Below are 16,337 nucleotides of genomic sequence, written 5' to 3' on the forward strand. Positions count from 1 at the left end.
CCCAAGGTAAGTTGAAAGGGGAAAGAAAATAGAAAAATAGTGACATTGACACCAAGAAGATCAGAGTTGAAAACCAAGATGAAATATTATTGTCAATAGAAGGAATAGCATGGAAAATTGCTAACTATAATAAAAACAGTTTTTTGAGTGAATATACATGCCAAGACAGAGTAAAGACATAGAATAATTAGTTCAGGAGGGTATGGAGATCTAATGTGCTGAAGATCTAAGATCCTGAAACACGTGACAGAGCATCTAATTTATTTTGTGAGATTTTGACATGATATAAAAAGGAATCCTATTTATATACCACAGAATCAGCATTTTTGATTCTTCATTTTGAGACTGTGAGTGGACTGACAATAGAATTTATATCAGTAAACCCCTATGGAAGTTTTATGTCTAATATTTAGATATTGATAAAATAATAAGGAAGAGTAGCATGCCATCTGGAGCTTTTCTAGAACAGGAAAGTGAAGAATAATCAGCTTGGCTGGGAATGCCAGTTCTCACTCTTTCATGTCTCACAATATCCCTGAGACACCAGCCAGGAGCTGAGAGACTAGAGGTGGTCATATATTTGTTTTCAGGCATTCTTTACCTCTTCTGGATTTCAGTTAAATTTACTCAGTTAAATAATTTGAAGAGTTTCTTCACTGTCTGTTATGGTATCATCTCAACTCTTCTAAAGACAAACCTTTTTTACTTTCTTTGCCTCAGCAATCTTGATAGCTACATGTGGTTTGAACGGGTTGACATCATTCATGGTCTGATGGGAGCATAATTGAGATGGAAGAAGAGAGAAGGAACATATATGGATTTTTGAAACACCCAACAAAACACAACTATTTTTCTACTCTTCTTGAATATGAATGATTGCAAAGCACAATTTTGGTTTACTTGAAAGAAAATGGGTTGCATTATTATATTGTTATGTTTATGAGAAACAAAATACTTCTTCATTTCATGGATACTATTGTCTTTCACAAAGACAGTAACTTACTCTATTTTTCTTCCTACCAACTTCTCTTTCACATTCATTTCTACATGTATGTTGACATCTGACATTATGCTGGACATTAATGAAGCAATAACATACTACACAAAAAAATGTTTAGTTGAGTATACTGACATATACAGATTCTGGGAAAAATAAAGGCAAAAGAATAAACATTGGAAATTGTAAATCTTCTCTATCTTTGCAGCTCTCTCCTGATTTGTAGATTTCATTCATTTAACTAAAGGTGGTCTGACAGCATGTGAATGAGAAGATGTAGGAAAGCTAAAGTCCAGCCAAATGAATAGGGATGTGCTTCCCAAAGATGTGACAAGTGCTGAGGAAAGCTGCAACCCAATGAAGCAAAACCCTTGTGGTAAGTATAGTCCAAGCATTCATCTTCTATCTGAGATTCTAAGGGACAATTTTGAAAGTGTTAAACAATAAATGTCATGAGTAATAGTTTTGAATAACTAATCTTTTTGTGACTGACTGCCTATAATAGAGACAGTCCTCTTAAAGAATCAGCAAAACTGAGGTGGCATTGATGTTGTGTAGAGTTCCTCTCTCTCTGTAGATATCTCATTAAGGTAATAACAAAGGGGAAACTGTATTTAGAATGTAAGATCATTAGCAAGTGTGACATTTTAGTAAAATTTTAAAAGACAAAGTAACAAGATCACCACATCTTATGCTACCAGGATGTACTGTAGTGGAGGTGAACAGTAGTCTTCTTGAGATGGCATACCAGTGGCAACCAATTCAGGACAAAGATGAGGGAAAGAAATAGTGGAAAGGTTTAGGTAAAGTGAAGTTAATATCTTCTAACACGATGACTGTACAAGATATTCTGCATACACCCTTCTCTTTATCTTGAAACTCAGGCCATTTTTTTAACCCAGTGAAAATTTGAAAAAGTATTATCTTAAAAGGGCAAGTTACAGCTATTAATTTTATTTTCATGACTGAGAAGAAAGCCCCTGGTTTTATTTTTTTAATGAGTAGCATAAAAATATGCTTTTCTATATTGTCAGACAGTAAATTTTCATATTCTTGGGAGAGAGTTGTGTGTATTCATACTTGCATGAGCAATTGATACCAACTATTTAGAACAAGGATCATGGAGGCACACATACATATAACATACAACACACACAACACACACACAGACAAAACCAAATAACATGCTGAAGAAAAACTGCATTCATGATATAAGCGGTAATATAAAGCATTTACACATACACACAAAGTAAAACATTATATTGAAGTAGTACAATAAAGATCTCAAAGGACAATAACATGATTGCAAGAATAAAATAAACATGAGTTGTGAAATACTGTGATTGCAATCTACTTTACAAACTAGAAAGTGAGATAGAAAACTTAACATAGTAGAGATTAATTAAAAATTAATGTCCAATTCATAATTTTTTCAGGAAAAATAATAGGTAGAAAAATGTGTACCATGACACCTAGCTTTTATTTGAGTTTTGAGAAAGAATTCAGATCTATATGCTAATTAAGCAATGACTTCTCATTGAGCCATCTCCCTACTTCTGAGTTCAAATAACTTTAAGAAATGTCACAAATAAACCACAGTCTTCATATTAAAAACTTCAAGCTGGGTGTCGAGGTACACACCTTTAATCCCAATAAGTGGAAGAGAGGCAAGTGGATCTCCCTGGGTCTGAGGACACTTTGGTTTACAGAGTGAGTTCCAGGACAGCTAGAGCTGCATAGTGAGACACTACCTGGAAACCAACCTCCATTCCAAATTCTCATATTCACTCTTCAAAGAATTAGTGAAAACAGTTGGTAAAGCAGCATATTTATAAATTGTAGTTATTGCAGGCATAAAAACTGTAAAAAAAAATTGTCAGAAAGTTATTACCAGAAAAGGAAAGGGAGACACACAGGCAGTACAGACAGTAATTTTCTCATTTAAGATGAGAAACAAAAAAATTTTCAGCCATCAGATATATGTAGACATAACATAAAAATAATCTTGACTCACAAAGACTGAGAATGACTACTGCATCTAATTATATTATTTAGTAATTATTGACTACACACAGAAAATTTTATGAAAACCAGGAACTAAAAAAAAAAAAAAAACATTGAAACTTGGAAAAAGAAAGAAAAATCGGTGAGGCACTGTGAAGAAGGAGGAGTTTTATATTTTTTTGGTAAAAGGGCAAAGGTATCATAATAACATGCAAACACACGTATATTATCATAATCAAAGACATAGAAGTACAGACCACCCAAAGGCTGAATTGATACATGGAAGTAAGTAAGTTTAGAACAATGACCGTCCTTTTTATTACATATGGTAGTATAGTTATATGGTATTATTATTTCGTGTGGTTTACATGTGTGTAAATAGGTGTTTGTGTGAGTGGATGTATGATTATATCAATCACTTCTACCCTCATCTTGGGTAAATTCAGTTGACTTAAAGAACACCATAATTAAAAGAACAAATTTGTCTGAGTCTTGGCTTGTTTTTTTTGTTCATTTCCTAACTCTGATCTTCCCTCTTTGCAGGTGATGTAGACAATGACTTATGGCCACTAAAAACAAGACAGAAGTGACTGAATTTGTGTTGTTGGGATTGTCCAGTAGGCCAGAGATGCAGCCAGTTATTTTTGGAGTTGTCCTTGTCATGTACCTGACAGCAGTTTTGGGAAATACCCTACTAGTAGTAGTTGCTTGCTCAGACCCCAAGCTTCAGACACCCATGTACTTCCTTCTCAGCCAGCTTTCCTTGATTGACATATCTCTAACAACTATCACTGTTCCTCAGATGCTGGTGCACACACTCTCTGTGGATCGAAGCATTTCCTATAACTGTTGCATGACACAACTATTTTTCTTTATGGCAGTTGGCAGCATGGAGGGCCACTTACTGGCTGCCATGGCATATGACCGCTATGTTGCCATTTGTGCTCCTCTAAGATACTCTGCCATTGTCAATCATAGCCTTTGTTTGCGAATAACATTGACCTCATGGGTGGTAGTCAGCCTTAATAGTCTCCTGTACAGTGTGTTGGTTACTCATTTAACCTTCTGTGGCAACCAGGTCACCCACTTTTTCTGTGATATCACCCCTCTGCTGAAGCTCTCCTGTACTCGACCAGTGGTCAATGAAATGTTAATCTTCACTGAGGGTATAGCTGTGGTTGTCAGCCCCTTCATCTTTATTTTGGGCTCCTATGTTCGCATAGGTTTTGCTATTGCCCACATGCACTCAACTGCTGCCCTGAGGAAAGCTCTGTCTACCTGTGGCTCCCACATACTGGTTGTACTGCTCCTGTATGGTTCTGTGATTCGCATGTACCTCAAGCCATCGTCTACCTATGACTTAGACCAGGATCGACAGATTGCCATCTTCTACACATTGGTCACCCCTATGCTAAATCCATTAATCTATAGCCTCAGGAACCAGGAAGTTAAAGGAGCTCTCGGGAGGCTTCTTAGGAAACTCTGCATCTCAGAAAGCTTCCAGGTTCACTCAGACAAAGAATGACAAATATGAGATCCAATGTTTAATCTAAGACCATCTCAAATAGCTGATGTGGTCTCTTATTAATGTGTATGAATCATATTCCTGTGGAATAATTTTGTTATCAATTCCTGCTTATATTAGAAAAAATAGAATTATCAATAAATGGTTCTTGGACCCTTTGCATAGAATATCATCACAGTATAAGCCAGAATATATTTTCAATTCACTGAACTTTGAGTATATAACATTAATCTCAGAGAATGAATCATCAATATGGTAGCAAATCAATATGGCTTACAGAAATCAATCTTTTTCATAGTCATGTGTCTTATACTATCTTCCAGAGTCAAGTCAAACGGACATAAAACACTATTGTACAATAAATTAAAATTTAAATAAGTCATGGGTGGAATGGATTAATCCTTCCTAAGTGGTACATATTCATAGTCTCTCAATTCAACAACATTTTAAGTTACAATAATAAGCTCAATGTTAATAGTTTAAATTATTTCATTTTACCTCTAGCTGTCATGTCATGGTCATATTAATTTTGTGATATGCATTAGGTAATCATAAAGTGATATTTCACAGACGATTACATAATTTTTTGAGGTGACAAAAATTCTATGTGGAACTAGAAATATCAGAGGCATCAAAATATAGAAGATACTCAAAACTGTGGGGTGAATGAAATGAATATAGAAAACAAAAGAAATATAAGCCAAGAGCTGATATGGATGGGATATAGGGAGAGAAAGTTTTGAAGAACTTGGGGAAGACAAAGCAAAAATTAACTAAGCCTTCACAGTTGCTTTTTCATAACTTTTGAATAGTTATGAGTCTACATTAGCCACCACCTCCTGCAATTAGAAGCTTCTCTGACAAAACTGGAAAGCATGGTAAAGCGATTGAGAAATACAGAAACATGTAGAAGGTAGTTTGACAATTTATCAATACTACATCAAAACGTTCCTCCCTTGGCCTGTGATTTCCCTAGTCATGGTTTGATCATGTTGAGTAATGAATTTTCTACTGTAAAACAGGCCTCAGGTCTAATCAAGAGAATGGTTTATTGAACCACCCCACAACTTACGTACCACTTATACAAGTTTGTCATGATTACATCAGCAAACGCATATTGCTTGGTGAGTTGATTTGTAGTATGCAGGGAAGGGCGAGATAAGATCATTTATGTCTTCCCTCCCCCAGCAGGCAGGATAACTGCCAGGAGTCTCTCAGCCTGGAGCAGGTGTAAATGGGACATAAAGTAAGACTCTGTTGTGGCTTTAAAGACTTATAGTCTCTGAACAGTCTATCTCTCTAATAATACTGAAATGCTAATAATAACTTCTAAAAAGTCATAAAAATTTTCTTGCTCTTTCTAAGGGTTAAATGCTGCTGGCTTAGGCAATTAACACCTGTAGCCTAACAGTAGGATATTAAGTAATATAGCCTTTGTTCTATCTCAGCAGGCACTGTGGAGCTCTAACTTTTGGCTAGGTGACATTGCATGAAGAAAAAGTGAATTTACCTTTTATTTTTAAGTTTTAAAAAGTTTCCTATGAAAGCTCTCTAAGAAAAAGGGGAAAAGCAGAAAGACCCTAAGTGGAACAAGGGAAACACCTGCTCCTCTCTTTGTCCTCAGCACTCATACATCTTTCAGAATACATGATCACATGGTAAAAAGTTCATCACAAGTTTACATATAAATTCAAATCACAAGATGAAATAGAAGTTTACAACAGAGAATGTTTACATGTGTATTCATTAGGAATAATTAGCTAAACATTCATCCACATGTTCATTGAGAGTTAAAAACTGTAACTAAGTTATTAGTGAACTTTTATATAGATAAACCCAGTCAAAATTTTATCTTCTGTCTTAGCACCTATAATCAATTGTAGTTCACTTTTTATGACCTTTGGTTAATGGTTTTACAACTTCTTGGAATGTTCTCTGAGTAGTAGAAAGTGTTCTTACTATCAGAAACAATTAACTGGTGACACATAGGAGACTGACAGATTTCTCATTGCAGTTTTGAATATCAGAACGGATATAACAGCAGTAACACTATAAAAGAGCTTAATAAATACTGATAAAATTTTACAAATTCTTATAGGATCATCATAATTGAGAAGTTATCTGTCTCTATATATCACTATAAGAGGGTACATCTTTGTAGATCTGAAGAGATCTTCTCAAAAGGGTGGGCTAACAACTAGTGATAGTTCTATATGTAATAATAACAAAAAAGCATAGTAATAGCAGGAATCTTTCCTAAAATATTTTTCTGCTGGGTATTGACCACCAGAGTTCCCTCATATACTTTAATCTAAGGCAGTCATCTCAGGAAGATCACCTGCTAGTTATTAGCTTGTCCTAAGATGGCTCCTGATAGTTAACACCTTCTACCATCATGAAAGATGCCTAGCAGGGAGAATTTCTTGGTCAGTTTGCTATTGATTCATCTATGTTCTACATGCAAAGTGAATTGTATCTTCAGCAATACTTATGCTAGACAATTGAGAGCAATGGAAATAGCCTATGTTGATTTGGATGCCTTTGGAGTACCACTGATCAATAACCCAGAGGGGAGTACTCTGTTCCTGGCACTGAGGTTTTTATTTAATAACCCATGTTCAGGAACAGGGTTGTTTGCCTGAGCATGGTATCTCTGTTCCATTTCCAGGTTTTGGTTATAATTTCCATTATAATCCATAAAAACCAACATTAGTTAGGTTTCATATTGTTTTTTGATACATCTTTAGTTTTGTTGACTTACCTTCTCTTTTTTCTCTCATTCTTTTTAAACTTTCCCTGTTTAAACATTTAGTTCCTAGAACTCCTCTTTCCTAGTTAATTTCAGAGGTGTCATGAGTGAGACCTGCTAGAGTATAATTTAGCCTGCTCAGTATTAAGATCAGCCATTCAAATCTTGTGTTCATGTTCTCTCTCTAAGCAACTACTGTATTTTTCTGTATATGTCTTTGTGTTGCTCATGGTATTTAACATGGTACCTATCACACTGATAAGGTTTTAATTGTGCAGTACATTATTATTGGTGATGGGTATTTGTTTAGAAAGTAGAGTTCATGTTAAATGTCTTCACCAAAATTTGTTGGGAGGGGAATATAAGAAAACTAGTTGAGGTAATAGATTTAGTGATGATGGTTTTATGCTTATATGTTCACACTCCTCAAGTTATATTAAACAAATTTGTACAATTTTTATGTGTGTATTTGTGTGTGTATTTATACGTGTATGTGTGTTTGTATGTGTGTGTGTGTTGCCTTGTACATACTAGGTGATTCTTCTAACCACAGAGCTACATTTCCAGATTTAAATTGTATGTGTGTGTGTGTGTGTGTGTGTGTATGTGTGTGTGTGTTGGGAGTAGAGAGTGTATATGTGTATATGCAGAGGCCAAATGACAACCTCAGGAATCATGACTCAGGTGCCTACCATTGTTTGAGACAAGGTCTTTCATTGGTCTGCACTTCTCACAAGTAGGTGAGGAAAACTTGCTAGTGAGCTCTTGGTATTGCCCTGTTTCTGCCCCTTACATCACCATCACTGAGTTAACCATAATGTTCCACCACACTTGGGTCTTTGGTGTTGTTTTATTTTTGAGATTGTATTTTAATTATAATATTTCTTCCTTCCCTTATCTTTCCAAACTCTTCTATATACTCATCTCTGTTATTCAAATTTATGCCTTCATTTTCACCAATTGTTATTGTATGAACATATGTATTTGTATATATATATATATGTATATATATATACATATATATACATATACATATATATATATATTCAAATATAACTTGTTTAGTCTATCTAATGTTAAGTGTATATATGTTTTCAGGGTTGAGCACTTGGCATTGAACAACCAATTAGTGTGCTCTTCCTTGGGAGGGCTACCACTTCAGCGTCTAGCTTTATTCATTTGCTTGTAGATCCTTGTATAGAGTTGAGCCAAACTGCACATTTTTATGGGTTCTGGAGATTGAAACCAAGTCCTCACATTTGTAACATACTTTACTGGCTTAACCATTTTCCTATACAAAATATCTTTTGCTGTTGTTGTTTAAGAAAAAAGTTTATATACATACAATAGAATACACAGAGATCTTGATGCATATTACCTGGCTCCACTGATGTTTCTCTTTCTCTGCAAGCTCCATTTAGACCACAATACTCATAGTGTGGTAGACAGGAAGAAACTAGGAACCTTGTAAAAAGTGAATAATTGTGATTTTTATGCCTCCTTCTAGATCAATTGATTTTGGATCTGTACTTTAATAAGAGACAAAATTAGTATCTGGAAAGTATTACTCTAAGATGAAACACCTATTAGGATGTCTTATTTCATTTGTGTGCCCATAGGTGTGTGTGTGTGTGTGTGTGTATGCATGGACACATGTATGAGTAGGACCAGAGTCAAAGCTGGATATACCACCCCCCTTCTTGTTGTTGTTGTTGTTGTTCTCCTCCTCCTCCTCCTCCTCCTCCTCCTCCTCCCCCTTCTTCTTCTTCTTTGTTATAAGGTCTCTGATTGAAAAGAAAACTCACTGAATTTGCTAGTTGGGCAGAGTCTCTGGGAAACACACCTCAGTTTGTTTCCCCACCTCCAGTGCTAAGGTTATAAGTATGTACTCTCATGCTTAGTTTTTATGTTGGTGCTGGGGAGTTGAACAATAGACACTATGCTCACTGAACTCTCTATCTCTCCCTTCCCAGAATGTTTTATTTCATCTTAAAAGAAATGTGTAATGAATTAAAGTTAGGCTTATATTCTTCTATCTTTCTTTATTATCTAATAATGTGGCAAAGTGTGAACTTGCTTTTCTCCCCTATTGTCATTGAGGTGTAGTCCATGTTGCTTCAGATGACAGTTATATCTCTGGAGATACCTACTCCGATTTGAGCAGAAGATGGAATAGCTTATTTGCCCTGCCCTGAGTTGACTGGTGCCATGAGCCATACAATGTACTAATATGTTTATCTGTTTACAAAATCTTCTTAATTGACTCCATCTGACCCATAACCATCTGCTATGCCCATAAAATACTACAACATCAAGGTTTTGTACAAGACTTTATAAAATGTTAATATCCAGTAGTGGTGGTGTACACCTTTAATCTCAGCACTCCAGAATCAGAAACAGCTAGATCTCTCGGCATCTGAGGTCAGTTTCTGTCTACATAATGAGTTCCAGGACAGCAAGAGCTACAAAATTGTGTGATCCTGTCTCATAAATAAAAACAACAGAACAATAAACAAATAAAACATAAACAACATGTCTATAAGGGGAGTGGAAGAATGAGAGGCAGATGAAAGTTTGAGTGAGAAAACCAATTGTGTTTAATCTAATTTGAAAGGGAAAAACCATAGTTTAGTGCTCATTGTTCAGAGATTGAATGATATGATGGCCAATCCCTTATGAAAACAAGTCAGAGATCAGTTCCAATAGTAAACATATCCAAAAGCTAACGTTTGACTTTGTATTTTTGTAGGTACACAAGGATTGCCCAATGCAAGGTGAATCATCTAGCCTTAAATAAAACTTCAGTGTGTTGTAGTTATTAGGAAATAGAAATGCTCATACTATATTATTAATGTGGTTTGTAGTTGCCATTGTAACAACAGTAGTGGTTTTAATTTATTTCTTTATTTTTTATACTCATCTGTTTACAGTATATTCTTCATCACAATTTGTGCTAAATGTTTGAAGCACGAATTCTGAGAGCTTATCAAAAAGTAGAGTAATGAAATAAAGAGATTCATAGGGTAAGCTATGGGATGCAGGGAAAGTACTTTTGATTATCCTGAAGTACTGATGTAAATAGCTTTGTAGCCTTGCACCTAAAATTTATCATTGAAACCAGTACATTTTAGGAAGATATAGCATTAATAATGAGATTAACAAAAAGAGTGATGTCTCTAATGTAATCATCTGAATTCTTGGAAATTATTCACCTTAAGAATATCTGAATAAAATAGAGTTTAGTATCCAAAAGGAAAACGATAAACTATTGACTATATTGTAGGGTATGATAAGGGGTGGTATTTGGAATCAAAGTTAGATTCCAAACTTTCCCATTACTTGGTGTATTATCTCAAATAATTATTCACTTACTTCCTGCCTCAGTTTCTTATTGTAAAGAAGGGAGAAATGGTAACTGCAATTCAGAATTTCTGTAAATATTTGATGAATAAGATAAATGTAAGTGACTCATAGTAAATTCAATGCATATATTTTAATATCAATAGTATTTTTATTAATAGTATAATGATTAAATAATGTGGAGAGAGCAAAGAGAACCTAGGTAAAGAGCTGGATATTTTACCTCCAATATATCACATAAGAAATAATTTGACACCTTGGTGTTTCCTAACAACAGAAATTTCTCCCAAGTCTGCTGGTTGAATGTTGCATGGAGTCACATACAACTGTGTTTTCCATAGAAGGAGACAAAGGAAGATAGCCACATGAGTAGAGCTATTCTCATGACAAGGTCTAAATACCACAAGTGCAAAAACAGCTGACCCAAACCTATTCAACACTTTCAGCTGGAAAAAACATTTGCTATGCTTATTTATGAAATGCTGACTAAAGTTTAGTTCAGAGTCATTGAGTGGGATAGAGATGTACATATTTTGCCTATGATGAAGCCATGTCAAGGACAGGAAATAAGGGAGGAATTCTGTATAAGTAATACCTACCGAAAGCACACAACTTTTCAAGCTCCCATTAGTAAATATGAAGATTATTTCTAATTGTCATGCTAATAAATAATAGCATATTATAGGGTATATGTATTGTTATACATATAAAAGTCATCCATTTTATGTATTTATTCTGGGAGATGAACTCTTAGAAGAGTAATGGTATTATCTAAGTAAATTTTTTTCTTTTCTTTTTTGACAAGGTTTTACTGATTGGCTTTGAACTCACAGAGTTCTACTGCCTCTGTTTCTTGAGTACTGGAATTAAAGACATAGACCACTATGCCTGGTCTCAAGTACAACTTTTAAAATGTAATTATCTAGTTGCTCTGAAAGAAAAAGTAAAGTAGGACCCTTTTATTTAAAGAGGATATATTCTCAAACTCAAGTGATATATAAGACACCAAGATTGTGTGTGTGTGTGTATAATTTCAATTTGATATTAAGATGGCTACCAAGTGACTACTGAACACTCAGCAATGTGGTCCAGTATAACTATAGTGGACACAGAGATAATTAACCAATATAGTAGATAGATGGATGATTCATGTTCCAAGCAAGATGTAACAGGACACTGAAATTTTATTACACTCTTTAGAACAGTTTTAATTTAAAACTTTGTAGGTATCTACTTCTAGAATTTTCCACTTAATAATTTTAGAACACAGTTGAGTATGAGTGCATGAAACAGTAGGAAGGGACACTGTGGGTAAGGACAGGATATACTGCATCTGTTTACTCTCTCTCCAACTTAAAGAGGAGTTTTAGAAAAGGCTGAGCAGTGACTCTGAATACACAGCAAAGAAGAAATGGATTAGAACTAGAGCTGATGTAGGGTTGGTAAAGATCTTTTCCCAATCTGTTGGTTGCTGTTTTGTCCTATTGACAATGCTCTTTGCCTTACAGAAGCTTTGCAATTTTATGAGGTCCCATTTGTCAAGTCTTGATCTTAGAGCATAAGCCATTGGTGTTCTGTACAGGAATTTTCCCCCTGTGCCCATGTGGTTGAGGCTCTTCCCCACTTTCTCTTCTATTAGTTTCAGTGTATCTGGTTTTATGTGGAAGTCCTTGATCCACTTGGACTTGTGCTTTGTACAAGGGGAAACTGGGAAAGGGGATAACATTTGATATGTAAATAAATAAAAATCCAATAAAAACTGGAAAAAAAGGACTAGAACTGAAGGGAGAAGACCAAGGAGGCAGGAGATATTAAAAGAAAGCAACGAGATCTAAACAGAAACTACATGTTGGGTAAGGTGTTTTCTAGGCAAGGTGAGGAACCAGAGTATTATGAGGTTTTGCAGATCTAGTTTGCAGTTTAATTAAGACATAGAGACTTATCTATAGTTTTAAAGTTGTTGACTTTTTGCTGGGGCAGGTTCTTGGCTATATACTAACTTAACCTGATTTGTCTAACATTCTGTGTCTCCATGTGGTTCTCACTGCCTACTTCAAGTCCCATCAGCCTCCCTCCTTTATGCCTTCCACCTCTGTCTTCTGATCTGCTGTGTCTCTCTGCCTATACTTTCATCTACTGCCTGCCTGGAAGTCCTACTCCTTTACTTCCTTCCTCAGCTCAGGCCATCATCTCTTTATTATATATATAAAAAAAAGCCACTTTCCAGTTTTAACCAGTTAGAGAAAGACAATGTCTGGTCCATCTCTTAGGTGGCTTTTAGGCATTGAGGGCTGCCTGACCTTCATCTTTTGGGCAAGTGAGGAAGGACAAGAATTTACAAATAGAAAACTGGTGCTGGGCTTTAGAAATGACAATACCAAAATCCTGCCAGCACTTAGCTCTCTGTTACTACAGCAATCAACAATCGAAAATACAGAGAGCATAGCATACCTTCATATAGTGTAAGGGAAGGTCATCCCAGCACCAGAGTTAACTGATCAAAGTTGGTGTCACTAGAAGGTAGCTCAACGGTACAGCACTTGCCTGGCAAATGTAGTGGCCTGGGTCTGATACCCAGCAAACCGAAATGGAAATGAAAAGACCATAATAATAGATATGAGGGAAGCTGGCTTGGTTTTATTTGTTTTGTTTTTCAATTTATACATACCAAGGTCTCCTTTGTCTGGAAGAACTCAGGAATAACCAACAGCCCCATGAATATAGTAAGCTTCTCAGTCCATTTCAGTGCCAAAATTTTTGATTAAGAATTATATTTATGTTACAAGAAAGCCTTCTATAATATTACACTAAATCTTTGCAAGTTTAGCTCCTTCTCATCTCAGTGTCCTAACTGATTGTGTATAATAGATGATGCTTTATGTAGACAGATATATTAGTCAGCCATGCTTACATTATCTGGCATGTCTCCTGGGAGGCTACCCTAATATTCTTCTGATTCTATACTGATGAGATTAGATGTTTTAGCAGGTCTGGCTTTAGAATTCATTCTCCATGCTCAGCAAAACCAGTCAACAATCACTCAAGTGTTAGACAAATCCCTTTTGTTAATTCCTCAGCTGGGACAATGAGAGCTTCTTCTGTGAATGGAATGTCTTGAGAATGGAAGTGGAAAAGAGTGGTGCACTTAGTTCTGGGTATCCAGTAGATTCTGATCCACATAAATGATATGACCTTTACATGTTGGAGTAGTCTCATGGAAAATTCCAAAAGATATAAGCACCAATATTTCCTCATGGTACCCCTGGCACTTAGAAATTGTGAAAACGACCAATTCTTGGCTAATTAGATGGATCATAATATTTTGAATTAGAGGTAGTGGTACAAGGCATACATGAACAGATCTGACAATATCTAGTTTTCAGATCTTTGGGATTGTGCCTAGTGACCATTGTTGCTGGTGCTAGTGGAGTAGAACTCTTCTCTCTTGACAGTTTGGAGATTACAGCAATATTCTCAGAAGTCTCATTCTAGTCTACGATTTGTCTGTGGTTATTAATGGTATTTCCTATTCTTATCTATTTTAGAATCTGACACTCAGATCTTGATAATTTATGAGCTCTATATAGCATGTTTAGAAACTAGTTTCTACCACAAATCATCCATACTCACATTTTATGAACATTGAGAATCCACAATTCTTCCTTTAACTATGGGCCTGTGGATTATCTTCAATTTCAGTGAAACCATGATAATATTTTACACTAAGTCCATGATGGTTCCCTTTGTGTATTTTGGGCTAAATCAATACTTTATAACAATATCTAATGAGAAAACCCTTGCTATATATTCACTTTAGGTATTTCTAGAGCATTTAGTTTTTAATTTATTTCTTTCAGTTCTAGAAGTTGAAGTTTGGATTTTGTACACACTAAACAAGTGTCCTACTGACTTATATCCTTAGCCTCTCTTCTACTCATTTTGATATGGTCTAATTAAGTTGCTCAGCATAGTCTTGGATTCTCTAGTCCAGACATGGCTTGAACCTACAATTCTTCTGACTTGACCTTTCTGGGTTATTATAAAGGAGGCAGATTAGTGAAGGGCAAATGATTTTCTTAGTGTAATAGTTAAGATGTGGAATGTTGTTTAAGGTTGAGCTATACAAAAGGGTTATAGTCTTCTCACCCATTTCCTGAAGGCTTCTTTCACATCTCTATTCCTCAGGCTGTAAATAAAGGGGTTCAACATAGGAGTCACCACTGTGTACATGACTGTCACAATGCGTCCCTTGGCCACTGAGTAGCTGGAAAGAGGCCTGAAATAGACCCATGTGAGGGTGCCATAGAATATGGCCACCACGGTGAGGTGGGAACCACAGGTAGAAAATAATCTCCATTTCCCATTGTCAGAGGGGATCTGGAGGACTGCCGAGATGATGAAGGCATAGGAGGCAATGATGAAGACCAGAGCTCCATTGATGACTATCACTCCTTCTGTATGAATCATTAAGGTGTTGAGTTGGGTGCTGGTACAGGAAATCTTCATTAGAGGATAGAGGTCACAGAAGAAATGAGGTATCCTGTTATCTGAACAGAAGATCAGTTTGCTCATGAGTAAGCTGTGCAGCAGGGCATGAAGGTGAGAGAGGACATGGCATAGAGCCACCATCTGTACACACAGCATTCCAGTCAGTATTGAGGTGTAACGGAGAGGGTGACAGATGGCAATGTACCTGTCATAGGCCATCACAGCCAGGAGGAAATTTTCCATGGCTGCAAAGCAAATGAAGAAATATGTTTGAGCTAAGCAGCCTACATAGGAAATGGTCTTTGTAGAAGAAAAAATGTTTTGTAACATCTTGGGAACTGTGGTAGAGGTGAAGCAGATGTCTGCCAAGGCCAGGTTACTGAGGAAGATGTACATTGGAGTATGCAGATGAGGAGCAGAGATGATAAGTGTGATGATAAAAATATTGCCAGAAATGTTGATGATATACATGAGTAGAAAGAGAAGGAAGAGAGGAATCTGCTCAACTTGGTTAGTAGAGATGCCCAAGAGAACAAAGTAAGACACACTGGTCCAGCTGCTGTTTTCCATCTGTCACCAAAAGAACAGGAAGAATCATTTTCAATCCTTGGAAATATGAGCTGGCTGTTAAGTAACCCTCACTGCTGTGCTCCAGTATGAAATACACATGATACTGACAAAAGGATTGAGTGTTTAATTATTTTTTTTATTATTTTTAACATTATCAGTGTTTTCACATATAACATTTACAGAGCATCTTCCTTTAATTGGGGACTTTGGCACATTATTGTATTTAAATATTACAGTTACTTTATGAAGCATCACTATTATTATATATTTTACAAGTTAGAAGGCATACACAGTTTAAACTCTTAAAAGGCACATTTCAATTTATATCATGTTTACCAGGATCTCAAGGTTATGCTGTTAAACACTATATGACATGACTCTCTAAAATTAAGCCAAGCTACCTTATTTGTGACAGTAGACTTATGGATGGGATGCACATCCAAGCAACCTGTCTGCAGAAGAGAATGTCAGAGTTAATATGGTTCATCAGTTCTCACTGTAGAGGTTGTGTATAGGGGCATCCTTGCTGGTGCCCAAGATCTGTCAAAGAGTACATTTTTTAAAATACGAATGGATTTCCAAATTCATAATTTCCATACACTTCCCTAATTGGCTCTTTTCTTCAACTGGTCTTATGCTTGATC

The 16,337-nt window shown here is 35.9% G+C and overlaps 2 protein-coding genes across 2 annotated transcripts; one reads left to right on the forward strand and one right to left on the reverse strand.

Moving 5' to 3' along the window:
- The first annotated feature begins 1,273 nt into the window (after positions 1-1,273).
- LOC114610255 (olfactory receptor 1361-like) lies at positions 1,274-4,543 on the forward strand. The gene is made up of 2 exons (XM_028754757.1): positions 1,274-1,373; positions 3,545-4,543. The coding sequence occupies exon 2, from the start codon at positions 3,564-3,566 to the stop codon at positions 4,524-4,526; it is 963 nt and encodes a 320-aa protein (XP_028610590.1). The 5' UTR covers positions 1,274-1,373; positions 3,545-3,563; the 3' UTR covers positions 4,527-4,543.
- Positions 4,544-14,766: 10,223 nt separating this feature from the next.
- LOC114610172 (olfactory receptor 1Q1-like) lies at positions 14,767-15,693 on the reverse strand. Its single transcript, XM_028754647.1, has one exon. It carries the CDS (start codon positions 15,691-15,693, stop codon positions 14,767-14,769), a length of 927 nt encoding a protein of 308 aa, XP_028610480.1.
- Between the last annotated feature and the right edge of the window lie 644 nt (positions 15,694-16,337).

Source organism: Grammomys surdaster, unplaced genomic scaffold (assembly GCF_004785775.1).
Source record: "Grammomys surdaster isolate TR1022 unplaced genomic scaffold, NIH_TR_1.0 126035, whole genome shotgun sequence".
Lineage (NCBI taxonomy): Eukaryota > Metazoa > Chordata > Mammalia > Rodentia > Muridae > Grammomys > Grammomys surdaster.

What these genes read in the sequence shown, in the direction of transcription:
- LOC114610172 (XM_028754647.1), bottom strand. Translation starts at nt 15,693, where the DNA reads ATGGAAAACAGCAGCTGGACCAGTGTGTCTTACTTTGTTCTCTTGGGC.
- LOC114610255 (XM_028754757.1), top strand. Translation starts at nt 3,564, where the DNA reads ATGGCCACTAAAAACAAGACAGAAGTGACTGAATTTGTGTTGTTGGGA.